General features: G+C 48.2%; 1 protein-coding gene and 1 long non-coding RNA gene across 5 annotated transcripts in view; one reads left to right on the plus strand and one right to left on the minus strand.

Annotated features, from left to right (window-relative positions):
• Positions 1 to 11,685: 11,685 nt before the first annotated feature.
• On the minus strand, positions 11,686 to 16,362 carry KLF2 (KLF transcription factor 2). Its single transcript, XM_078671620.1, has 3 exons — positions 16,178 to 16,362; positions 13,306 to 14,221; positions 11,686 to 12,719 (listed from the first exon to the last, which is right to left on the minus strand). The coding sequence occupies exons 1-3, from the start codon at positions 16,244 to 16,246 to the stop codon at positions 12,544 to 12,546; spliced, it is 1,161 nt and encodes a 386-aa protein (XP_078527746.1). The 5' UTR covers positions 16,247 to 16,362; the 3' UTR covers positions 11,686 to 12,543.
• Positions 16,363 to 16,942: 580 nt separating this feature from the next.
• Positions 16,943 to 20,528, plus strand: part of LOC144799789 (uncharacterized) — a 625,907-nt gene continuing 622,321 nt past the window's right edge. For all 4 annotated transcript variants that reach the window (XR_013603870.1, XR_013603871.1, XR_013603872.1 and 1 more), the window contains exon 1: positions 16,943 to 17,095. This is a non-coding gene — a long non-coding RNA (uncharacterized LOC144799789). The remainder of the gene's footprint in view (positions 17,096 to 20,528) is intronic.

Below are 20,528 nucleotides of genomic sequence, written 5' to 3' on the forward strand. Positions count from 1 at the left end.
CACAGCGTTAAAACCCTCTTCCGGAGGGATATAAGCGTTAATAATTATAAGAGACGCCATCTTAGAGGGGGTGGGGAGATTGGCTAAAGTTATGGCTTGGAAGAGGTTACTTGGGTCAATATACTGAGAGAATTTCCAATTCCATTCATTTGATAGCAAGCACGCAATACCCCCCTTAGCATGCCCTTTCCTAGAAGCAACCGCCGGGACCTCCAACACAAAATAATCCTTTATAACATCCATTCTATTAATACACCATGTTTCTTGAATGCAAATCACATTTGCACCCAAGGAGAATAGAAACTCAAATTTCTCTGGACTACTGTGTATCCCGGCAGCGTTCCATGAAATAATTTTCAATTGATTGTTAAAGGTGCTGAAACAGTTTAGGGTTGTCTGTGGATTTAGAAGACAAAGCGTTATGCAACCAATTCCACTGATTAGAGTCCTCTAATTGCGAGGGCTTTTGAATCAGTGGTAGAGGTTTCACCTGGGAAACCACACGTTTTCCTTTTGCAACCCAGATCTTTATATCTTTAGGTAATAAGGTAGCCCCACTTTGTCTATCATCCTTTTGGGACAACCCATGGGAAACGTCTTTATAATCAAAATTCACAATAGGTAAAACATCGATGCCTGTGCGTTGGAAACTCTCTGCCTGTTGCAAAACCAAATTTACAATTATTTTAGAGTAGAATTTGACCCTTATACTAGTAACATTATTTCCCCCTAGCAAAGAGACTAACTCAATATCGCTTGTTTGAATACGATGTAGCTTATCCATTTCACTAAAGCGTTTGAGTAGCCATGATCTATTTAATAATAAGTCAACCTCAAATAGTGGAAGAAAGTCCAACACATGAGTGTCCACATAGGGTATGACCTCTTTTTGTTCCAAAGTGGGACGAAGCGGTTCCCCTGTCCCACCTGTGAAAGGGAAAGGAGCAGCCAAAGGATTAAGTAGCTCAGAAATAGCTGGATTGGGACTCTTTAAATTTGATTCAAAGGAAGCGTTTGAGCCCAAGCCATCCTTTTGTATTAAAGCCTCCCTGATCATGAGTGGAGAATTTCCAAAGGTCTCTGGAACACAATAGGAAGGATTGGCTTCCGGAGTCACCGTAACGGTGGATCGAATAACTTCAGTGGCTTTATCTTCCTGATCAGTTAGAATTATAGAGTCAAGAAACCTTATCCGCCTCTGTCTTTTCTTCTTATGTTTACGCACCAGTTTCCTTTTGTTTCCTTTATGTTTTATACATTTTCCATTTTTTCCCCCTCCTTCTTGATTAACCTCGGAAATAACTTTTTTATTTTCCGAACAGAAGATCGGAAAAAGTTCTTGTGGTACTTGACAGTCAGGGCTAGGCATGATTTCTTCCGTTATCCCCAAATCCGCCTTCATGATACAGTTCGGTGCAGCAGATACAAATGAACCTTTAACAATGCTGCAGTAAGGTTCTGCTGGCACTGGTTCGGGGACCTTTATCTTGGAATTTTCTATATGCTGCTCAGCTTCCCCCTTATTTAATTTCGTACCCTGTGAAAAAAGGGGGGTATTCCTCATTGCCGGTGCTTTTTGCAGTAAATTTTCCAAGATTTGAGTAACCGAGTCCAGAATACAGTCCGAGCTGCCTACAAATTTTCCCAGTAGGAACAGAATAGAGGCTAACAGATGTTCCAGTGCAATCAAGGATTCTGATAAAGGTTTATCTCCAGCCCCGACTGTAGGACAATTGCCGGATAGATTGAAAAATGGATTCCTGGAATCATTTAATGCATCAGACAAACATTGACTATTCACAGACGGGGTACTACTATAAAGTAGCAGCCCGGACGGAGTCGCCCCTCCTAAAAGATTGTCCGTTTCTGGAGCAGCCGGACTGATCGGCTTCACATACCGGCCACAAAGTTCCAGATCAATAGAGAGAGGTGGTGAGGCTTGAGCCTCCAAGCTGTTCAAGGAAGACTCCAGAGGTGGCATGGAATTATTCACTAGCGAATCATTCAGTGAGAGGGCAGCAAGAATATTAACCTTGCCCTCCTCCGAATGCACAATGCAGGAGGTGTCCATACATGACACCTTTGGTGTCTCAAGAGGCACAGAAGAGGCATTAGTATCTGCAATGTGGTTATCATTCGCTTGAATGTCTGAAACAGTGTTACCTTTTAGAGCGACCATTGGGGAGTTTTCCACCGGTTTTTCCCACAGTTCAAAGAGCTGACACTGGCCTTTTAACAGCTGTTGATTCACGACCTTATTTCTCAAGGGATTTGATTTTGTTTTGGCACAGGTTCTTCCACCTACCATTCTCCCCGAGCGAAGTTTTTTTGTCATCTTTTACTATAAACTTCGCACACTCCGGCTTTGCGAGACGGTGGTATTAAAAAATAATACGTAAAGGTGAGTAATCACGATTTAAAATAATAAGTTAAGTCAATGCGGTCAGCGTTCAGGTACTCTGGATAATGGAATAGTGCAGTCCCTCTCAACTCGAGACCTTACATCATCCGGACCAAACAACATAAGAATAGAACAACAAAAAGAAAAAAAAAAAAAAAAATGACGGGGCCCAGCCCGGCCTACCTCGGCCACAGACAGAGGGCCCGCCCTTTGCCCGGGCTTAGCTCCGGGCGTCCCGCTCGCGTCCCGCGAGACGGGGGTGTCGCCGTATTTCTGCGCCTCCTGGCGCGAAAGTGACGCGGCAAATGCTGCTAGGGCCGCTGGGATTTGGAGTTCTTTGCCCCTGCTCCGCTCTCAGCGCTCCGCTCGGTCTTGCACACAGGACAGGTCAGGAGAGCAGGAGGCGGGCGGGCAGGCAAATGCGCTAGTTCAATATCCCCTGCAGCAGCGTTGTGAGGCAAAGGCGACTCTGCGAATGTTTTCCTCAAGTGGCACCCCCTCGACCGGGGTGTCGCCGTATTTCTGCGCCTCCTGGCGCGAAAGTGACGCGGCAAATGCTGCTAGGGCCGCTGGGATTTGGAGTTCTTTGCCCCTGCTCCGCTCTCAGCGCTCCGCTCGGTCTTGCACACAGGACAGGTCAGGAGAGCAGGAGGCGGGCGGGCAGGCAAATGCGCTAGTTCAATATCCCCTGCAGCAGCGTTGTGAGGCAAAGGCGACTCTGCGAATGTTTTCCTCAAGTGGCACCCCCTCGACCGGGGTGTCGCCGTATTTCTGCGCCTCCTGGCGCGAAAGTGACGCGGCAAATGCTGCTAGGGCCGCTGGGATTTGGAGTTCTTTGCCCCTGCTCCGCTCTCAGCGCTCCGCTCGGTCTTGCACACAGGACAGGTCAGGAGAGCAGGAGGCGGGCGGGCAGGCAAATGCGCTAGTTCAATATCCCCTGCAGCAGCGTTGTGAGGCAAAGGCGACTCTGCGAATGTTTTCCTCAAGTGGCACCCCCTCGACCGGGGTGTCGCCGTATTTCTGCGCCTCCTGGCGCGAAAGTGACGCGGCAAATGCTGCTAGGGCCGCTGGGATTTGGAGTTCTTTGCCCCTGCTCCGCTCTCAGCGCTCCGCTCGGTCTTGCACACAGGACAGGTCAGGAGAGCAGGAGGCGGGCGGGCAGGCAAATGCGCTAGTTCAATATCCCCTGCAGCAGCGTTGTGAGGCAAAGGCGACTCTGCGAATGTTTTCCTCAAGTGGCATCCTTATCTGATGTACTGTTTTCAGCTCTGGAGGTGTCGTCTGGTGTACTGTATCCAGTTCTGAAGGCCTCTGGTATAGAGTGTCCAGCTTCGGAGGCCTCGTCCGGTGTGCTGTGTCTAGTTCTGGAGGTCTCGTCTGGTGTGCTGTGTCTAGTTCTGGAGATCTCATCTGGTGTGCTGTGTCTAATTCTGGGGTCTCATCTCATGTGATGTGTCTAGTTCTGGGTGTGTCATCTGGTGTACTATCTCCAGTTCTGGAGGCCTCATCTGGTGTGCTGTGTCTAGTTCTGGGGGCCTCGTCTGGTGTGCTGTGTCTAGTTCTGCAGGTCTCATCTGTTGTACTGTGTCTAATTCTGAAGGCCTCGTCTGGTGGGCTGTGTCTAGTTCTGGAGGCCTCACCTGGCGTACTGTGTCCAGTTCTGGAGGCCTCATCTGGTGTGCTGTGTCTAGTTCTGGATGCCTCGTGGGATGTGCAGTGTCTAGTTCTAGGGGTCTCATGTAGTGTTCTGTGTCTAGTTCTGGAGGCCTCGTCTGTAGTACTGTGTCTAGTTCTGGAGTCTTCATCTGGTGTGTTGTGTCTAGTTGTGGAGGCCTCATCTAGACTATAGTGTCCTGTGCAGGAGGCCTGGTCTGGTGTGCGTTGTCTAGTTCTGCAGTCCTTGTCTGGTGTGCGGTGTCTAGTTCTGGGGTCTCATCTAGTGTGCTGTGTCTAGTTCTGCAGACCTCGTCTGGTGTGCTGTGTCTAGTTCTGGAGGCCTCATCTAGAGTATTGTGTCCTGTTCTGCAGACCTCTCCTCTGGTGCGCTGTGTCTAGTTCTTGAGGCCTCGTCTGGTGTGTTGTGTCTAGTTCTGGAGGCCTCGTCTAGAGTACTAGAGTATTGTGTCCTGTTCATGAGGCCTGGTCTGGTGTGCTGTGTATAGTTCTGGAGGCCTCATCTTGTGTAGTGTGTCCAGTTCTGCAGGCCTCGTCTACTGTGCTGTGTCTAGTTCTGGAGGCCTCATCTGGTGTGCTGGGTCTAGTTGTAGAGGCCTCGTCTGGTGTGCTGTTTCAGTTCTGGATTCCTCATCTAGTGTGCTGTGTCTAGTTCTGGATTCCTCATCTGTTGTGCTGTATCTTGTTCTGGATTCCTCGTCTCGAGTATTGTGTCTAGTTTTGGAGGCCTGGTCTGGTGTGCTGTGTCTAGTTCTAGAGGCCTTGTCTGGTGTGCTGTGCCTAGTTCTAGAGGCCTTGTCTGTTGTGCTGTGTCTAGTTCTAGAGGCCTCATCTGGTGTGCTGTGTCTAGTAGTTCTGGAGACCTTGTCTGGTGTGCTGTGTCTAGTTCTGGAGGCCTCATCTGTTGTGCTGTGTCTAGTTCTGGATTCCTCATCTGTTGTGCTGTATCTTGTTCTGGATTCCTCGTTTCGAGTATTGTGTCTAGTTTTGGAGGCCTGGTCTGGTGTGCTGTGTCTAGTTCTAGAGGCCTTGTCTGGTGTGCTGTGCCTAGTTCTAGAGGCCTTGTCTGTTGTGCTGTGTCTAGTTCTAGAGGCCTCATCTGGTGTGCTGTGTCTAGTTCTGGAGACCTCGTCTGGCGTGCTGTGTATAGTTCTGGAGGCCTCATCAGTTGTGCTGTGTCTAGTTCTGGATTCCTCGCTGTGCTGTGTCTAGTTCTAGATTCCTCGTCTAGAGTATTGTGTCCTGTTCTGGAGGCCTGGTCTGGTGTGCTGTGTCTAGTTCTGGAGGTCTCGTCTGGTGTGCTGTATCTAGTTCTGGAGGCCTCATCTGTTGTGCTGTGCCTAGTTCTGGATTCCTTGTCTAGAGTACTGTGTCCTGTTCTGGAGGCCTGGTCTGATGTGCTGTGTCTAGTTCTGGAGGCCTTGTCTGTTGTGCTGTGTCTAGTTCTGGATTCCTTGTCTAGAGTACTGTGTCCTGTTCTGGAGGCCTGGTCTGGTGTGCTGTGTCTAATTCTGGAGGTTTCGTCTGGTGTGCTGTGCCTAGTTCTAGAAGCCTCATCTGGTGTGCTGTGTCTAGTTCTGGGGGCCTGGTCTGGCGTGCTGTGTCTAGTTCTGGATTCCTCATCTGGTGTGCTGTGTTTAGTTCTGGAGGCCTTGTCTGTTGTGCCGTGTTTAGTACTGGATTCTTCGTCTAGAGTATTGTGTCCTGTTCTGGAGGCCTGGTCTGGTGTGCTGTGTCTAGTTCTGGAGGCCTCGTCTGGTGTGCTGTGTCCAGTTCTGGAGGCCTGGTCTGGTGTGCTGTGTCTAGTTCTGGAGGCCTCATATGTTGTGCTGTGTCTAGCTCTGGATTCCTTGTCTAGAGTATTGTGTCCTGTTCTGGAGGCCTGGTCTGGTGTGCTGTGTCCAGTTCTAGAGTCCTTGTCTGTTGTGCTGTGTCTAGTTCTAGAGGCCTCGTCTGGTGTGCTGTGTCTAGTTCTGGAGGCCTCATATGTTGTGCTGTGTCTAGTTGTGGATTCCTCGTCTGGTGTGCTGTGTTTAGTTCTAGAGGGCTCGTCTGTTGTGCTGTGTCTAGTTCTAGAGGCCTCGTCTGGTGTGCTGTGTTTAGTTCTGGAGGCCTCATATGTTGTGCTGGGTCTAGTTCTGGATTCCTTGTCTAGAGTACTGTGTCCTGTCCTCAGGACCTGGTCTGGTGTGCTGTGTCTAGTTCTGGAGGCCTCGTCTGTTGTGCTGTGTCTAGTTCTGGATTCCTTGTCTAGAGTACTGTGTCCTGTTCTGGAGACCTGGTCTGGTGTGCTGTGTCTAGTTCTGGAGGTCTTGTCTGGTGTGCTGTGCCTAGTTCTAGAGGCCTCATCTGGCGTGCTGTGTCTAGTTCTGGGGGCCTCGTCTGGTGTGCTGTGTCTAGTTCTGGATTCCTCGTCTGGTGTGCTGTGTCTAGTTCTGGATTTCTCGTCTGGTGTGCTGTGTCTAGTTCTGGATTCCTCGTCTGGTGTGCCGTGTTCAGTTCTGGATTCCTCGTCTAGAGTATTGTGTCCTGTTCTGGAGGCCCGGTCTGGTGTGCTGTGTCTAGTTCTGGAGGTCTCGTCTGGTGTGCTGTGTCTAGTTCTAGAAGCCTCATCTGGTGTGCTGTGTCTAGTTCTGGGGTAATTGCAAACACAACAGTGATGGACAGAATGTGGATCAATGTCACACATTCACCCCAGTCCAAAGATCTGGGCCCAAATCCATCGTTTTTCCACTCCACACCACCCTGGGTTAGACAATGGCGATATGCAAATCAGCGCTGACCCTGTGCCCCATGGGAACAGTCCAGTCTGAACTACAAAAGCCATGTCCTTCCCAGAATGGAAACAAGCATCCGAGGACCGGCCCGGTTTCGAGGTAACACCTCTCATCAACCCGGCTAGCTTGATTCCAGTGGTGGTGAAAAACGATGGATTTGGGCCCAGATCTTTGGACTGGGGTGAATGTGTGACATTGATCCACATTCTGTCCATCATTGTTGTGTTTGCAATTACCTCTCTAAGTGTACTGGGGATGCTCAGACGTGAGTCCCAGGCACTCCACACCACTGGAATCAAGCTAGCCGGGCTGATGAGAGGTGTTACCTCGAAACCGGGCCGGTCCTCGGATGCTTGTTTCCGTTCTGGGAAGGACATGGCTTTTGTAGTTCGGACTGGACTGTTCCCATGGGGCACAGGGTCAGCGCTGATTTGCATATCGCCATTGTCTAACCCAGGGTGGTGTGGAGTGGAAAAACGATGGATTTGGGCCCAGATCTTTGGACTGGGGTGAATGTGTGACATTGATCCACATTCTGTCCATCATTGTTGTGTTTGCAATTACCGCTCTAAGTGTACTGGGGATGCTCAGGCGTGAGTCCCAGGCACTCCACACCACTGGAATCAAGCTAGCCGGGCTGATGAGAGGTGTTACCTCGAAACCGGGCCGGTCCTCGGATGCTTGTTTCCGTTCTGGGAAGGACATGGCTTTTGTAGTTCGGACTGGACTGTTCCCATGGGGCACAGGGTCAGCGCTGATTTGCATATCGCCATTGTCTAACCCAGGGTGGTGTGGAGTGGAAAAACGATGGATTATGGCCCAGATCTTTGGACTGGGGTGAATGTGTGACATTGATCCACATTCTGTCCATCATTGTTGTGTTTGCAATTACGTGTCTAGTTCTGGGGGCCTCGTCTGGTGTGCTGTGCCTAGTTCTGGATTCCTCGTCTGGTGTGCTGTGTCTAGTTCTAGATTCCTCGTCTGGTGTGCCGTGTTTAGTTCTGGATTCCTCGTCTAGAGTATTGTGTCCTGTTCTGGAGGCCTGGTCTGGTGTGCTGTGTCTAGTTCTGGAGGTCTCGTCTGGTGTGCTGTGTCTAGTTCTAGAGGCCTCATATGTTGTGCTGTATCTAGTTCTAGAGACCTCGTCTGGTGTGCTGTGTCTAGTTCTAGAGGCCTCGTCTGGTGTGCTGTGTTTAGTTCTGGAGGCCTCATATGTTGTGCTGTGTCTAGCTCTGGATTTCTTGTCTAGAGTATTGTGTCTAGTTCTGGAGGCCTCGTCTGGTGTACTGAGCCCAGATTTAAGCATAAGGCAGTAGGCAGAGAACCCGCCAGACTAGAAGAGTTTGGGGATTTTCGGAGGCCGCCATTGTCTGTCTCTTTAATTTCGACCAGAAAAAAATCCAGGTAATTAGTAAAGAACTACCAACCTAGACCTAACTCAGACCGATGGAAGTGTTAATATGTATACTGCCACCTGGGCCTTTGCAGGTCTTTAGCTTGGTGCCATGCCGCGAGCGGCCACGAGGCGGCGCCCTTGCACCAGCTTCTTCTCCCGGTATCCCTCCTTGAAATGGTTTTGTTCCCGGGAATATGGAGAGGGTGCACTTTCTGAACTGAAAACCCTACAATCTTCGCGTGCAGGACTGTGCCTGGGTCTACTAATGCTATTCTAGAAATAGAAGTTTGATTTGAGAGTTTGAATCCAGAGAAGACATCTCGTCACTGCCAAAAAACACAGGAATATCCCTAAGAAGAGGCGCAAAAATAAAATACTGCGCCCCCCAGCGCTCCTCAAACCAGCACCTCTGCCCCACGCATCTCGAAAGCACAGTGGGTTCAACACCTGCTGCAGGGGGCCGTGTCCCCTATCTATAACAGTTTCCAATATGAGCAGGGCCGACTCGACCTTTCATCTACCCAAAGTCGGTCACTTGCAGACCGTTTAGGTATTTGTGCCCCAAGAGAGAGTTGTGTTAACTGTATGACCTATGTTTTAAGGAGGTGAGCAGTGCTCCTTCAAATCCATGGAGATTAAATAATTTATGGAGAGGCAGTGAGTTTCACGCGTGATCCCACTTAAGCCTTTAAGGGTTTTAGGTCGAGCATTCGAGACCTCTTGTATATACTTTAATGTGTATGTACTTTGTGGCCTCTTGAGATCAGCCCTAGGACTTGTATGCTTCCGCTTAGGGACTTTTTTTCTGATCAACTGCCTCTATTTACTGGTCTTGATAGAAAACGACCAGCAGAGGTCAGTAAAATTCCAGAATTGCTTTAGCATTCTCTAGATTCCAGTCCATAGAAATTGTCTTCCACGAACACCCGTGGACAATAATATTTTTTTCAAATCTTGTATTTTCAGTCAGTGTTATGACAACTGAAGGCTTTGATTTTATATGAAAAACAGAGCTTTGGACTGTACCATTTCCTGCTGAAAGGCAATATTTCTCTCCATGTGTTCCCATATCTGCAGTGTCATCAGGGCACAAGTCCTAATAAAAGAAGTGGGGGGGTCACTGACGTCACAACAGGAAGTGACGTCACGAAAGGTGGCTTGCACCATCAGACTCATTGCCTCCCCTCGCTCACCCCTTAGAAGCGATTGCATCTAAGCCAGCGCCTGAGCAGCGTTCTGAATAAGCTCCGATCTCGCCCCAGAGAGGCCAAAGAGTGAATGTGTGGCTCCATTTGTTCCAGTTATCTAGCTCCCGGTAAAATAAGTGGGGGGGACGCCGTCTACCCGCGTGGTACCCTGACTTGAGCCCTGAGTGTCATGCAGTTTGGAGCTTACTTTCCCTCCTTGTTAAATAACAGTAGATATTTCAGCACCCAGGCTAATGTGCTGCACAGCTAAATACATATAAGGTCCAAAAGGCGAGACGGATTGCATTGCAAATGCTTGTTTCTATAGTCTGCAGGTTGAAGAAGAGGACACGGAGGGTGGAACCTCGTGCATTCTTTCTGCATCATAAACTCTTGCCTAAATTATAGCTGGGTCGGGCTGGTCCTGGTGAGACAGGGATGCTTTTGCACATGGACACACACCCCTCCCCCACCCCCGGAGAGTGTTCTATGCGCATCTATACTTCCTTCTGTTCCCCACCCTCTACAGCGAAAGGTCTCAGATCCGAGAGTTGGGGGGCTGCTCAGTTCGGGCTGGGAGCCTGGGGTTTGCAGAAGCTCTGCTGAGGATGTCTCCATCACTGGCAGGTCTGCTAGGAGCTGCTGGTGCCAGAGCAGACTCGTCCGGGCGAAGATGCTGTTAAAAGGAGGACTGAGGATGAAAAGCTGCGCTGTGGTGCAAGCAGTCGGAGGGAGCGTGTGACGTGGTGTTACCCTGTGTGACGTAGGAAGGCACGGCCTGCTGGGATGTCTAAAGTGACACGAGGTTCATAACTGGGGGGGTCCCCACTGGCTCGGTTGGCGTCGTGTGTGTGTGTTTAATTGCATGGTGTGACGTGCTCTAGCGCGGCTTCTCAGAGTGTGTGTCACTGGCCATGTTGGCCATGTGTGACGTTGACCTACGTTGTGTAATAATACAGTGTGCAATGCTCTGGCAAAGCCCCTCACAGTGAGGTGTGGTGTGGAGTTGTACCCTGGCGCTGTGACGTGCCGTCATCTCGTTCAGGGTGGTGCAGTGTTATGTTAAGTTTGGTGTGGTGACACGGTGCACACGTTGTGGTGCAGTGAGGCTGGCCTTGCAGGATGACGTTGGTGTTGTACAGTGTGTTAGCATGCAGTGACTTAGCATGGCGTTGCATAGTGTGCAGGGGGGGGGGGTGATGTGCCTCAGTGAATGGAGAGGTGTGCTATGTTGTAGCAGGGTGCAGAGATTTTGTGATGAGACCTAGCGGTGTATATAAATGTATTATTAATGTCATGGTAAAGCCATGCAGCATGGGGTGTATATTAGGAGTTTTTGAGGACGTGTCTGTTTAAGTAGAACAAAAAAATGGTGTGGAGAGGCCCATTGGACAAGAGTCATTTCACTGGGGGGGCCCTTCCCATCCAGTGTTAGCGCCAAGCAGATAACTGCAAGCCAGAGGCATTTAAGCGCTATAATAAACGTGCTGCAAAAGCAGGTAGTTTTGATACACGTACACAGCAACACCTGCATTTAACTGAAATGCACAATTCTTCAAACCAAAATATATCTTGAAAGTGGCATGGTTTGTGTTAACAGATGTATAGGCCCTTTGACTTTGATGAGAGGTGTAGCTTCGAACTGAAGGAGCCCTTTTAGAAAGATTACAGTCTTCTATTCTGAAATGTACATTTTTAACCAGAAAAAAAAAGTTTTTTGTCCAGAATAGACGAGTACAGCATGGTGGGCGTTTTGATTTTTTTTCATTTAGCCCATAGCTAAAAGGGGCATTCTGTTCTGTATACCCTGGGGAAGTAAGCTAAGAGAAACAAAGATATTTTTAGCATCCTCTGTTGTGCCTGTTTTTTTTTTTCTTGCATGGAGACATTGAGTGCAGCGGTTGACTTTGCGCAAAGGAATGTTTGAAAGTACGCCTCTCTAATTATATAAATGCACTGTTTCAATTTATAGGAAAAACCACACAATCTTGGCACACTGTGCCTACAGCTGGGAGCCATTAAACACACCACCTAAATAGCATAGCATTAGCTAGAAGCAAGGCCTCAAATTAAAAGTTGTGTTTATTTTTTTAACTAAACAACTGCTCCCTGTGTGTTTCCCCCTTCCCGGGTCACGTTCTGATTTTTTTTCAAGACTTTTCATGTACACACATAGAGTAAATTGTTCCAAGGTTAAAACATTTTTTAAAACAGACGGCAAGCAGAGAACCAAAGTAGCACACTAAAACGTGTTTTAATGTCTTTCACATTTTATTTTTTCTTAGAAAGGTGGAAATATTTTTTTCAAGGTCAGAAAACCTTTTTAATTTTTATTTTTTTACAAAATGGACAACATCCCATTTGCTGTCTTGTCGTATTTACATAATACTTCACAATATTTATTACTGTACAAAATTTACAAATATAATATTTATACACATATACATATATTTATATAAAAATCATTTTGGCAGTTAAAATACATTTTTTTCGTACAAGGCATCTAGCCCTGTGAATAGTGTAAGAACGTGTCCGGAACGGACAAGAGTTATTGCACACCTTTAGAAAAATATATATTTTTTTGAAAATGGGAGTGTTTTTGGTTCTTTTGGCCAGTCCATCAGACATGTAACATTATATAAACATTCACAGAATCTCATCAACGAGGCAGTTTTCCTTACAAACATTGTCATGTGGCAGTTACAATCAGGAATGCAGAAATACAGTAAAAATTTTCCTTCATCCTATTGTAAAAAAAAAACCAAGAATTTACTGCTTTCTTTTTTTTGCTTTCGAGAAGCATGTCAGCTATAAAGACCACATTCCGGCCACATTTTGTCGAAATTGAGATGAATGCGCTGAGGTTGTTTTTTTTTTCCAGTTCATACAATGTTCGTTAAGGCTTTTCCAGTTTTGATTCATGCCCATATAAGATGACTGAGTAGGCCCAGCCCTGTTTCTTCTCAGACCAGCGTCTTCCACCAATAACTTGGCGAGCCCTTGTCTCCGCCCCCTCCCCCAAAGTAGTACCAGCTACGTCATATTGCAAGAGGGCCTCTAGGGGGCGATCAGTTCTATGTGGCATTGTCCTGAGACCACCTCTGGGGTCTACATGTGCCTCTTCATGTGCAGGGCCAGGTGGTCCGACCTGGAGAACGCCCGGTCGCAGAGGTGGCACTGGAAAGGTCGGTGGCCCGTGTGCTTGCGGAAGTGGCGGGTAAGCTCATCGGAGCGGGCGAACTTCCACCCACAGCCGTCCCAGTTACAGTGGTAGGGTTTCTCACCTGTTGGGAAAAGAAGAAGAAAGTTTGGTTGAGTAAAAAGTGCAACACCATCACATTTTGGATAAAAGTTGACATTTACAAGATTAACTAGGCTACAGAAGGCAAGCATGCACCCTTCACTGAGTTGGTAAGAGATTTTTTTGGTGGGCTTGGGGGATTTCATCATGATAATCAGAGACTAAACAATTCAAAACTGGTAGCTTTGTCAATCCAATGTGCAAAGCAAGTTACATAACAAAAGACCCAACAGAGTTCTTACAGACTAGTTTGTGGAGGTCAAGGCATTGCTTTAAATGCTGTCAGAATATGTGCTTCTTTCCCAGAAAGGAAGGATTTGGGTGAATCCTGGGTCACCATTAAATTTATTTCTACGCGACCTCAAGTGAAATGGACCGGTGTGGGATAAGTTCTATTGGTTGAGTTTCTTCACCTAGAATACTATTGACATCTGATCCCACCCCAATCTCACCTAAATACTGTATTTAAAGAATAAATGATTTATCAAACACAGCATTTTGCTGAGTCACTGAGGTCTGGTATGTTCTACTCTGTGGTGGGAGAAGCAGGCCCCAGAGTTTGTATTTACCTGTGTGTGTTCTCAGGTGGGCTTTCAGATGGGAGCTCTTCGTGTAGGTTTTTCCGCAGCCGGTGTAAGTGCAGGTGTGCGTGGCCGTCCTCTTCCTAGGCCAGGCTCTCCGCCCTCGCTTAGGTTTGGCATCTATGAGCTCCAGGGGGGATGAGGGTGGCGTCAGCATGCCCCTTTGTCCTTGAGGTTGGAGGGTGAGGCCCTCTTCGAACATGCCAAAGTGGGGGATGCCCGGATACTGCAGCTGGGCCTGGTGGTGGAAGGTGGTGCTTTGGTGGTAGTTGGGTGGATAGGGCACCGTGGGGTGGCACATCATCTGACACTCGCTCATCACCAGGTCATCGGGGCTCAACGGAGGCGTGTCGGCGCCAGCCATCTGCGGAGAGCTGGCCACCCGAGGTTGCTCGTAGGCCATCATGCAGGTGGCGTTCCCTTCTTGCTTAATCTTGGGGCAATTCTGGGGCACTATGCCCATGGAAGGCCCATAACTGTCCATGTTGGGCTCTGCCTTGATGTTGTCCATGAAATGTTGGCTCCCAAAGTTTGGAGAGATGAAGAACCTGCCCTGGACCAGGTTGTGGTGGCCATAGCTGGCTTCGTAGTCGGCGCGGATCATTTCGGACATGAGGCTGCTGGAGGAGTAGGGCGGAGGGCTCCCATGCTCCGGCGAGTGGTAGCATCCGGGGGACGGATTTGTCGGGTAGTAAGGGCAGGGTTCCGGCGAAGACGAGGAGTAACCATCGCTGGGCGGGCTCTGGTCCAGGTGGTCAGGACTCATGGACAAGATAAAATCCAGGACATTGTTCAGGTCTTCGTCCTCCTTCCGGCTGCACAGGAGGGTGTCAGGGCTGGGCATGGCCCCCGCCAGGGCGCAGCCACCTTGGGGAGGGTTGATTTCAATATCGCACTTCCACTGCTGAAAGGAGACAAGACATACAGGGGTTACCATCTGGGACAGGCTCATTTATGAAATGCAACGTCATCATTGTTAAAAGCAGTGGAGAAAGTCAATGCACCCAAAAAACTTTTCAGATATAAATGTAGAAATGACAAAACTGTGGAGGGCAGATCATTGGAACCACGTCTATGCCAGTGGAAAGGCAAGATTCTTGCAAAATCGACTTTTTTTTTCTGATTGTTGCCAAGTTTCAAAGTTCACACTCTCACCAAACGGCAGACAACGTCCAGAAAACTAGAAACGTGAACAAGAAGGGTGAGCCCTTGACGCAGCGCACACCGGAGAGGGTTAGGTAAGATAACTTAACCCTTGACTGCCAGAGCTGCTCTGCTCTTCGCATCTTTACTCTGAAAGTAACGGGACCCCCCCACCCTGGCTCTCAAGAGGGCAGTGTTAACGAATGCCCGCAAGCATCAGAGGCTCGGTGCCAACGGGGCACACGTGTGTACACCATGGGGCAACTTCTTCATGAAATTGTGAAAATGAGACATTTCAGAGCTGTGACGCTAGGCGCTGTGCAATCCCGCATTGCAAGACATCCGAATTGCAAAGCACGCGTCCCCTTTACAAAATAAAGATACGGGGAAATGGACCAGCTGTGCACAGCTGCCCAATGCCAAGGCAGGTATTTACTTTAAAATGTGTTCTAGCAGTTGGTGAATGCGCATGTACAAACTAGGCGCTTTATCATCTGGAGCTTCAGGCACTAGCTGCTAGGCGCTTTATCAACGAAGCCCGTTGCAATGCAACACATGCAAGCTGTTTTCCAGTGTTACATCTGTGCACATGTGGAGCTTCAGGCACTAGCTGCTAGGCGCTTTATCAACGAAGCCCGTTGCAATGCAAGACATGCAAGCTGTTTTCCAGTGTTACATCTGTGCACATCTGGGGCGCCAGACACTGGCTGCTAGGCGCTTTATCGCCGAAGCCCATTGCAATGCAAGACATGCATGCCTTTCTCCAGTAAGAGCCCCTTTTCTGCCAAATAAAACGGGTCACATCTGTGCACATCTGGGGCGCCGGGCACTAGCTGCTGCACAATCAGTGCAGACCTCTGGGACACAAAGACACCCCGCACTCCGAAGCTGTGCGCGCGGCCGCGCGCTGCACTTCCACCCGAGAGAAAGGTGAACTTTAAAAGGGAAACGTGTGAGAAGTGAACCGCAGCAAGCTCCGCGCACCAAAGAACCCAACTGCGAGACACGCGTGGACGGAGACACGTGCAGCACGGAGACATCTGCGCAAAACCCTGGCTCAAAGCAGGCGAACCCTGTGCAAAACTGCATTAAAGCAGACTAAGCATTCAAATAGTGTTTAACTGCCTGCAAGAGCGCCGATGCATCGGTGCGCACACACAACACACAAAGAAAACACCTGCTCCGACCCCTGATTCCATCACACAGCGCATATGCAAGTAATTACATTTAAGAAAAGTAAAAGATGCAATAAAATATAACTGTGGGCATGTGATTTCAACCTACAAAGGCATAAGACAGAACGCAAGACACCTGAGCAGGTGGGCATTTGCAGAAAGTGCGCAAAAAATAACAGCCACACAGATAATTGCATAACAAAGTTTCTCGAATCTCAGCAACTGCAGATCATGCGCTCTTTGCGCCAGAGCATACATACAGTCAGGGTGGGTACAAAAATGAAACAAATCTATAATATCTGCGTTTCATAGTCTGTGCACAAGTGCATCGCGCGTGCATCGGTATGCGGGCGGGAGCACTGCAGTGCACACAGCTGTCAGCTTGTACAAATCACAGGCGCGCAAAACACAACGCAGCCAGTTCATACCGGGGCTAAAAAATTTCTTGCAGCTGCATAAAATCTGATCAATGCATTTGCAAAAAAACAAAAAAAATAGAAAAAAATGATATATATATATATATTTTAAATATTGCAACTTACTTCTTGGAAGCTCTTGTCGCGGGGCGGGCTGGCGAAGGTGGCGAAGGAGGGGAGGGTGGTGTCAGCCATGGTAGCCCAGGCTGCTGAGGGTCTGTAATGCCGTGCGTGTCTGGGGCTGCTCTGATCGGCCGGCCCAGGGCGCTAGCTTATAAGTGATGTCCAGGCGGGCCCGGGCCAATGGTAAGGGCAGCAGGAAACACGTCCAGGATGGAGGCAGACCTCCTAAATATAGCCCCGGTATATAAGGCTGCAGGCAGGCCAGGCAGCGGCTCTCTCCTGAGCTAAAGACAGGCCAGGCCTCTTAAAGAGCAGCCAGGCCACGCCCCTCGGGCCCCGAGGCCACGCCCACGGGGCGCTCCCCAAGGCCGCCCTCAGCTACGAGGCCGCGCCCCCTTCCATATTAAACCGAGAGCTCCGGCAAACTGACCACGCCCCTTGCGCCGTTTAGCCACGCCTACCGAATGTTATACTGCCCTCGCAGCTGATGCGCCACGCCCACTACGCGTTTACTTTAGTAAGGCCACTCAAAGGAACTAGGCCCCGCCCACCGCGTACCACGCCTCCGATCCGTCTCCCCGGGCAACCCAGGCAACAATAACAATAACACGCTGGAGCGGGGCCTCCGGGGAGCGTCCTGACGTCACGGTGACGCTACTGAATGGATAGGGAGGGGAGGGGGAGGTGGGGGGAGAGGGAGCTCCCCGGGCTCTCCCCGGATCAAGAGCAGGGAGCGGCGCGAGCGGCCCCGCGTCCGTTGGGGGGGACGCATGCGCAGTGCGCGAGCGCGCGGCTGAGGCCGTTGGCCCCAGCGCGCGGCTGAGGCCGTTGGCCCCAGCGCGCGCGTGCGTCTCCTCAGGTGTGCAAGAGAGGAGTAATGTAGGCGACGAGGGATGTTTATTTTCCTCAAAAAAAACCCAGGTATTTTTGAGGGCAAAGAGGAGGGGGTTTTGACGTTCCTTGAAGGCGATAAAATTAAGGCTATTTTGGGGTATTGTAGAGAGGCGTTCTTTAGGACTGAAAGGATTATTTGGGTGTTGTGTAATTGCCATTCTAAGGTATTCTAACGGTGGCATTGTCGTGCAGCAAGTACATTTCACTATTCCAAATATGGGACTTTGAGAGTCAATTTAATATCTTTTGAGGGGCTGCGTGAGGGACAGTTTTGGGGCGAGGCGAACTACATTTGTGGGTGCTAAACCGTGGGAATGTGGGTGCTTACATAAATAGTTTTTGAGGGCCAAATGAGGCATATTTATTTGTTCGAACGAGGGATATTGTGGCCACCTAAACAATGGCAATTGCAAGGAAATGAGATGAATTACAGGCACCAAATGGACAGTTTTTGGTTCCAAATGGTTTTATTTTTTAGCTTTTTTGCCCCTTTAAATTCTGATTTTTTTTCTCATAAAACATTTGGAAACCATGGACTTAGCTGATACATTTGTATCAGATGTATCAGATGTATCAGATGTTCCATAGACAGTATTTAACCAGTTGGCAGCCTTCGACACAGTGGACCATTACCTCTTTCCAGATTGTCTGACCCTGGGATTAAAGGACTTTCCAAAATGAGGTTCAAGTCCTTTCTTGACAGTTGCAACCAAAGGGTAATGTTAAAAAACGTTCCTTGCCCTTTCACTTCGGTACAAACTGATGTGCTTTACCTTTTTACTTATCTACCATCAATTTCAGACCTGTTTCCTGAATCATCAGGAATTATCCAAATACCTTCTGCTCTTAGACTAACGACAGTCAACACTTTCTATCTTTAAACATCAAATATTCAGATTTCAAACAGTCCAGAACCAGAGTGTTAGAGCAATTGCTCAAACCACTTGCACATCATCTAAACCTAATTTGTCCAAGCTTTCATGGCTTCCAATTTAAAAAAAAAAGGATTTGCTTTAAATTTCTGCGTCTTGCACACAAGTTGTTACTTTGACTCTGCCCTTGATTTTCTCAGAATAGATTTAAAATATTCATATAAACTCCACCTTCACTCTTCTGAAACAATCACCTCTTGGTTGCTCCATTTATGAAATGCTTTTCCGGTGGCAAATATTTCACTTTTTTGGCTTCCAGGAACTGGGATAAACTTTCTACTGAGCTGAAATTAATACTTGTTCACCTCTCTTTTAAAACAAATTGTAAAACCTATCTTTTTTGCTATAAACTTCCATTCATCTTCTCTTGTCTGATGCTCCAGCACTAGGAGAACCCCCGCCTGCCCCCACCATCATTCCCTTCAGCCGCTACTGCCCTTGGGTGGACTTCATGCTTAACAAATAATCTTTAACATAACATAACAATTTGCAATTGACTTAATGTATCAGGACGCGATGTACAATGTTCTGAAATCTGAAAACTATTCAAGACAAAGCAAACTATATAATTAAATCTCATGATGTGTAGAGGTCTGGGTGGACAAACGATTCATGAAACTATTAGTACAAAATGGGAACTCCTGTTACTAGAATAAACTCATTCATTTTCAAAGGCCTAAAGCAACATGAGTGGTCCCACTTAACAATATGTTAAGAAGCTCCTGAGAATCGAGACATGTCCAGCATACCAGCTCAACCATATGCTTCCCATCCACAGAATAACCCTTATTTTTAATGCAGATGTAGATGTGGCTTGCAGCGGATGCCCAAGGAAATGTCTACCCCCTGTTGTGGTTTCCAGAGAAATTCCATTTCTTTTTATTTTATTCTGGCTTTCTACAAAGATCACAATATTCAACAGTGACAGTGTGTCAAATCAAGCCATTGTGACCAATGTTTTTCTGGCATAGCCTCAATGTGCTTAACTGAGATAAACTATTTCAACATCATAGGCTATGAACCAGAGTCTGTGCTCTAAATTTTGCCCACTGTGCAAAGGGTTGTATGATTTTACAACGCATTCCGTTGTAACGCATGCCTTTACCACGCATGCGGTACAACGGAATGCAGTCACCACGCACGTCCTTTACCACGAAAATACCTTTTACACGCATACTTTTACAACGATTTTCGTTGTAAAACTATGCATGTAAATGGTATTTTCATGTTAACGGATTTTCACCCTTTAAATATACTTTTTTAATTTATCTCTCCACTAGAACACCCGCTCATTCCTCCTTATTTACATTTACCTCTCCTCGTTTTTCCGTGGTGACGTTGTACGTCATTAAGAGGAAGCGGAAGTGTTTTTCCGTTTCCTCTTAAGACGCCGATCTCCTTCACATCTTTTTTCTCAAACAGGTGCGTCTTTTTCTTTTTAAACCCACGCTTTCATTTTGTTGGGGGGAGACCCCCCAATTCCCCCTTTCTTTTTTTTTTACTTTACCACACATGCCTTTACTACGTTTTTTGTAGTAAAGGTATGCGTGGTAAAGGTTTCTCGTTGTAACCACGCATGCGTTGTAATGCATGCATGGTTATGGTGTGCATGGAAACGGCCGCGTTGTTGTGGCCGTTTCCCGTGCAAAGTGAGATCTTGCCACCTTCCTCAGAGTGAGATCTTGTTTGATACTTCAGAGTGACTTTGCACCATGCAGTCAGGATATGCACTGGGGATGCCAAGAATGACAATTTTGGTCCATAATACCAGCAACAATTCTTCTACACCAGTGGACTGGCCTACAAGGAAATGAGTGAATTTTAGGTTAACCCCTTCGATGCTGGTGACGGAACCGTTCCGTCATCAGTTACGGCTGAGCTGTGCCGATGACGGAACGGTTCCGTCACGACCCCGCCCTGTTCTGGAATGTCCAGCACAGGGCGCGGCTAACGCGCCGCACGGAAGCGGTTAAAGTGACCGAACAAGCATCATATGTTTTGCTGAGCCTGGGAGATCAGTCCGCCCTGCCGAACATTTTTCAATGTATACATGCACAGCATTTTCTGGAAGCCGGCCCGGTACACACTTTTTGGTGTGCATGTCAGCTCTAGCCTGCAGCACTTATGCCAGTCATCTTACATGGCAATTTGTCAGTGTGCTGAAGGCATGCACTGATTCTCACACTGCCTGGGTGCAAAATGTTGCTGTTCCCTCCTGATAAATGTTCCGGCACTGGTAACAGTGGTAGCAGAGGAGGACCCTGGCAGGTGGCACAGATGTATAGCTGAAGAAGAGATTCTATTCTATTCTATTAAACACTTGTATAGAGCATGGCTTCTAGTAGGCACCCCAGAATCCTCGGAAGAATTTTTTGTTTTTTGTTTCCTCTATTGAAGGGAGGGCTCTGGCCAAGCTGGTAAGCTTTTGTTTGTAGATAACAATGGATGGTCAGCAGGTGGGGGGTGGTGCGGCTTCAGTATGTGTGGTGGCTGAAGCCTATGGCATATGGTGGCCATAATGAGGCCCC

This window comes from Lissotriton helveticus, chromosome 12 (genome assembly GCF_964261635.1).
Source record: "Lissotriton helveticus chromosome 12, aLisHel1.1, whole genome shotgun sequence".
Lineage (NCBI taxonomy): Eukaryota > Metazoa > Chordata > Amphibia > Caudata > Salamandridae > Lissotriton > Lissotriton helveticus.

What these genes read in the sequence shown, in the direction of transcription:
- KLF2 (XM_078671620.1), bottom strand. Translation starts at nt 16,246, where the DNA reads ATGGCTGACACCACCCTCCCCTCCTTCGCCACCTTCGCCAGCCCGCCC. An exon ending in GCGACAAGAGCTTCCAAGAA is followed by an intron (nt 14,222 to 16,177) that starts GTAAGTTGCAAT and finishes GTCTCCTTTCAG; the next exon opens with CAGTGGAAGTGCGATATTGA. An exon ending in CCACCTGAGAACACACACAG is followed by an intron (nt 12,720 to 13,305) that starts GTAAATACAAAC and finishes TTTTCCCAACAG; the next exon opens with GTGAGAAACCCTACCACTGT.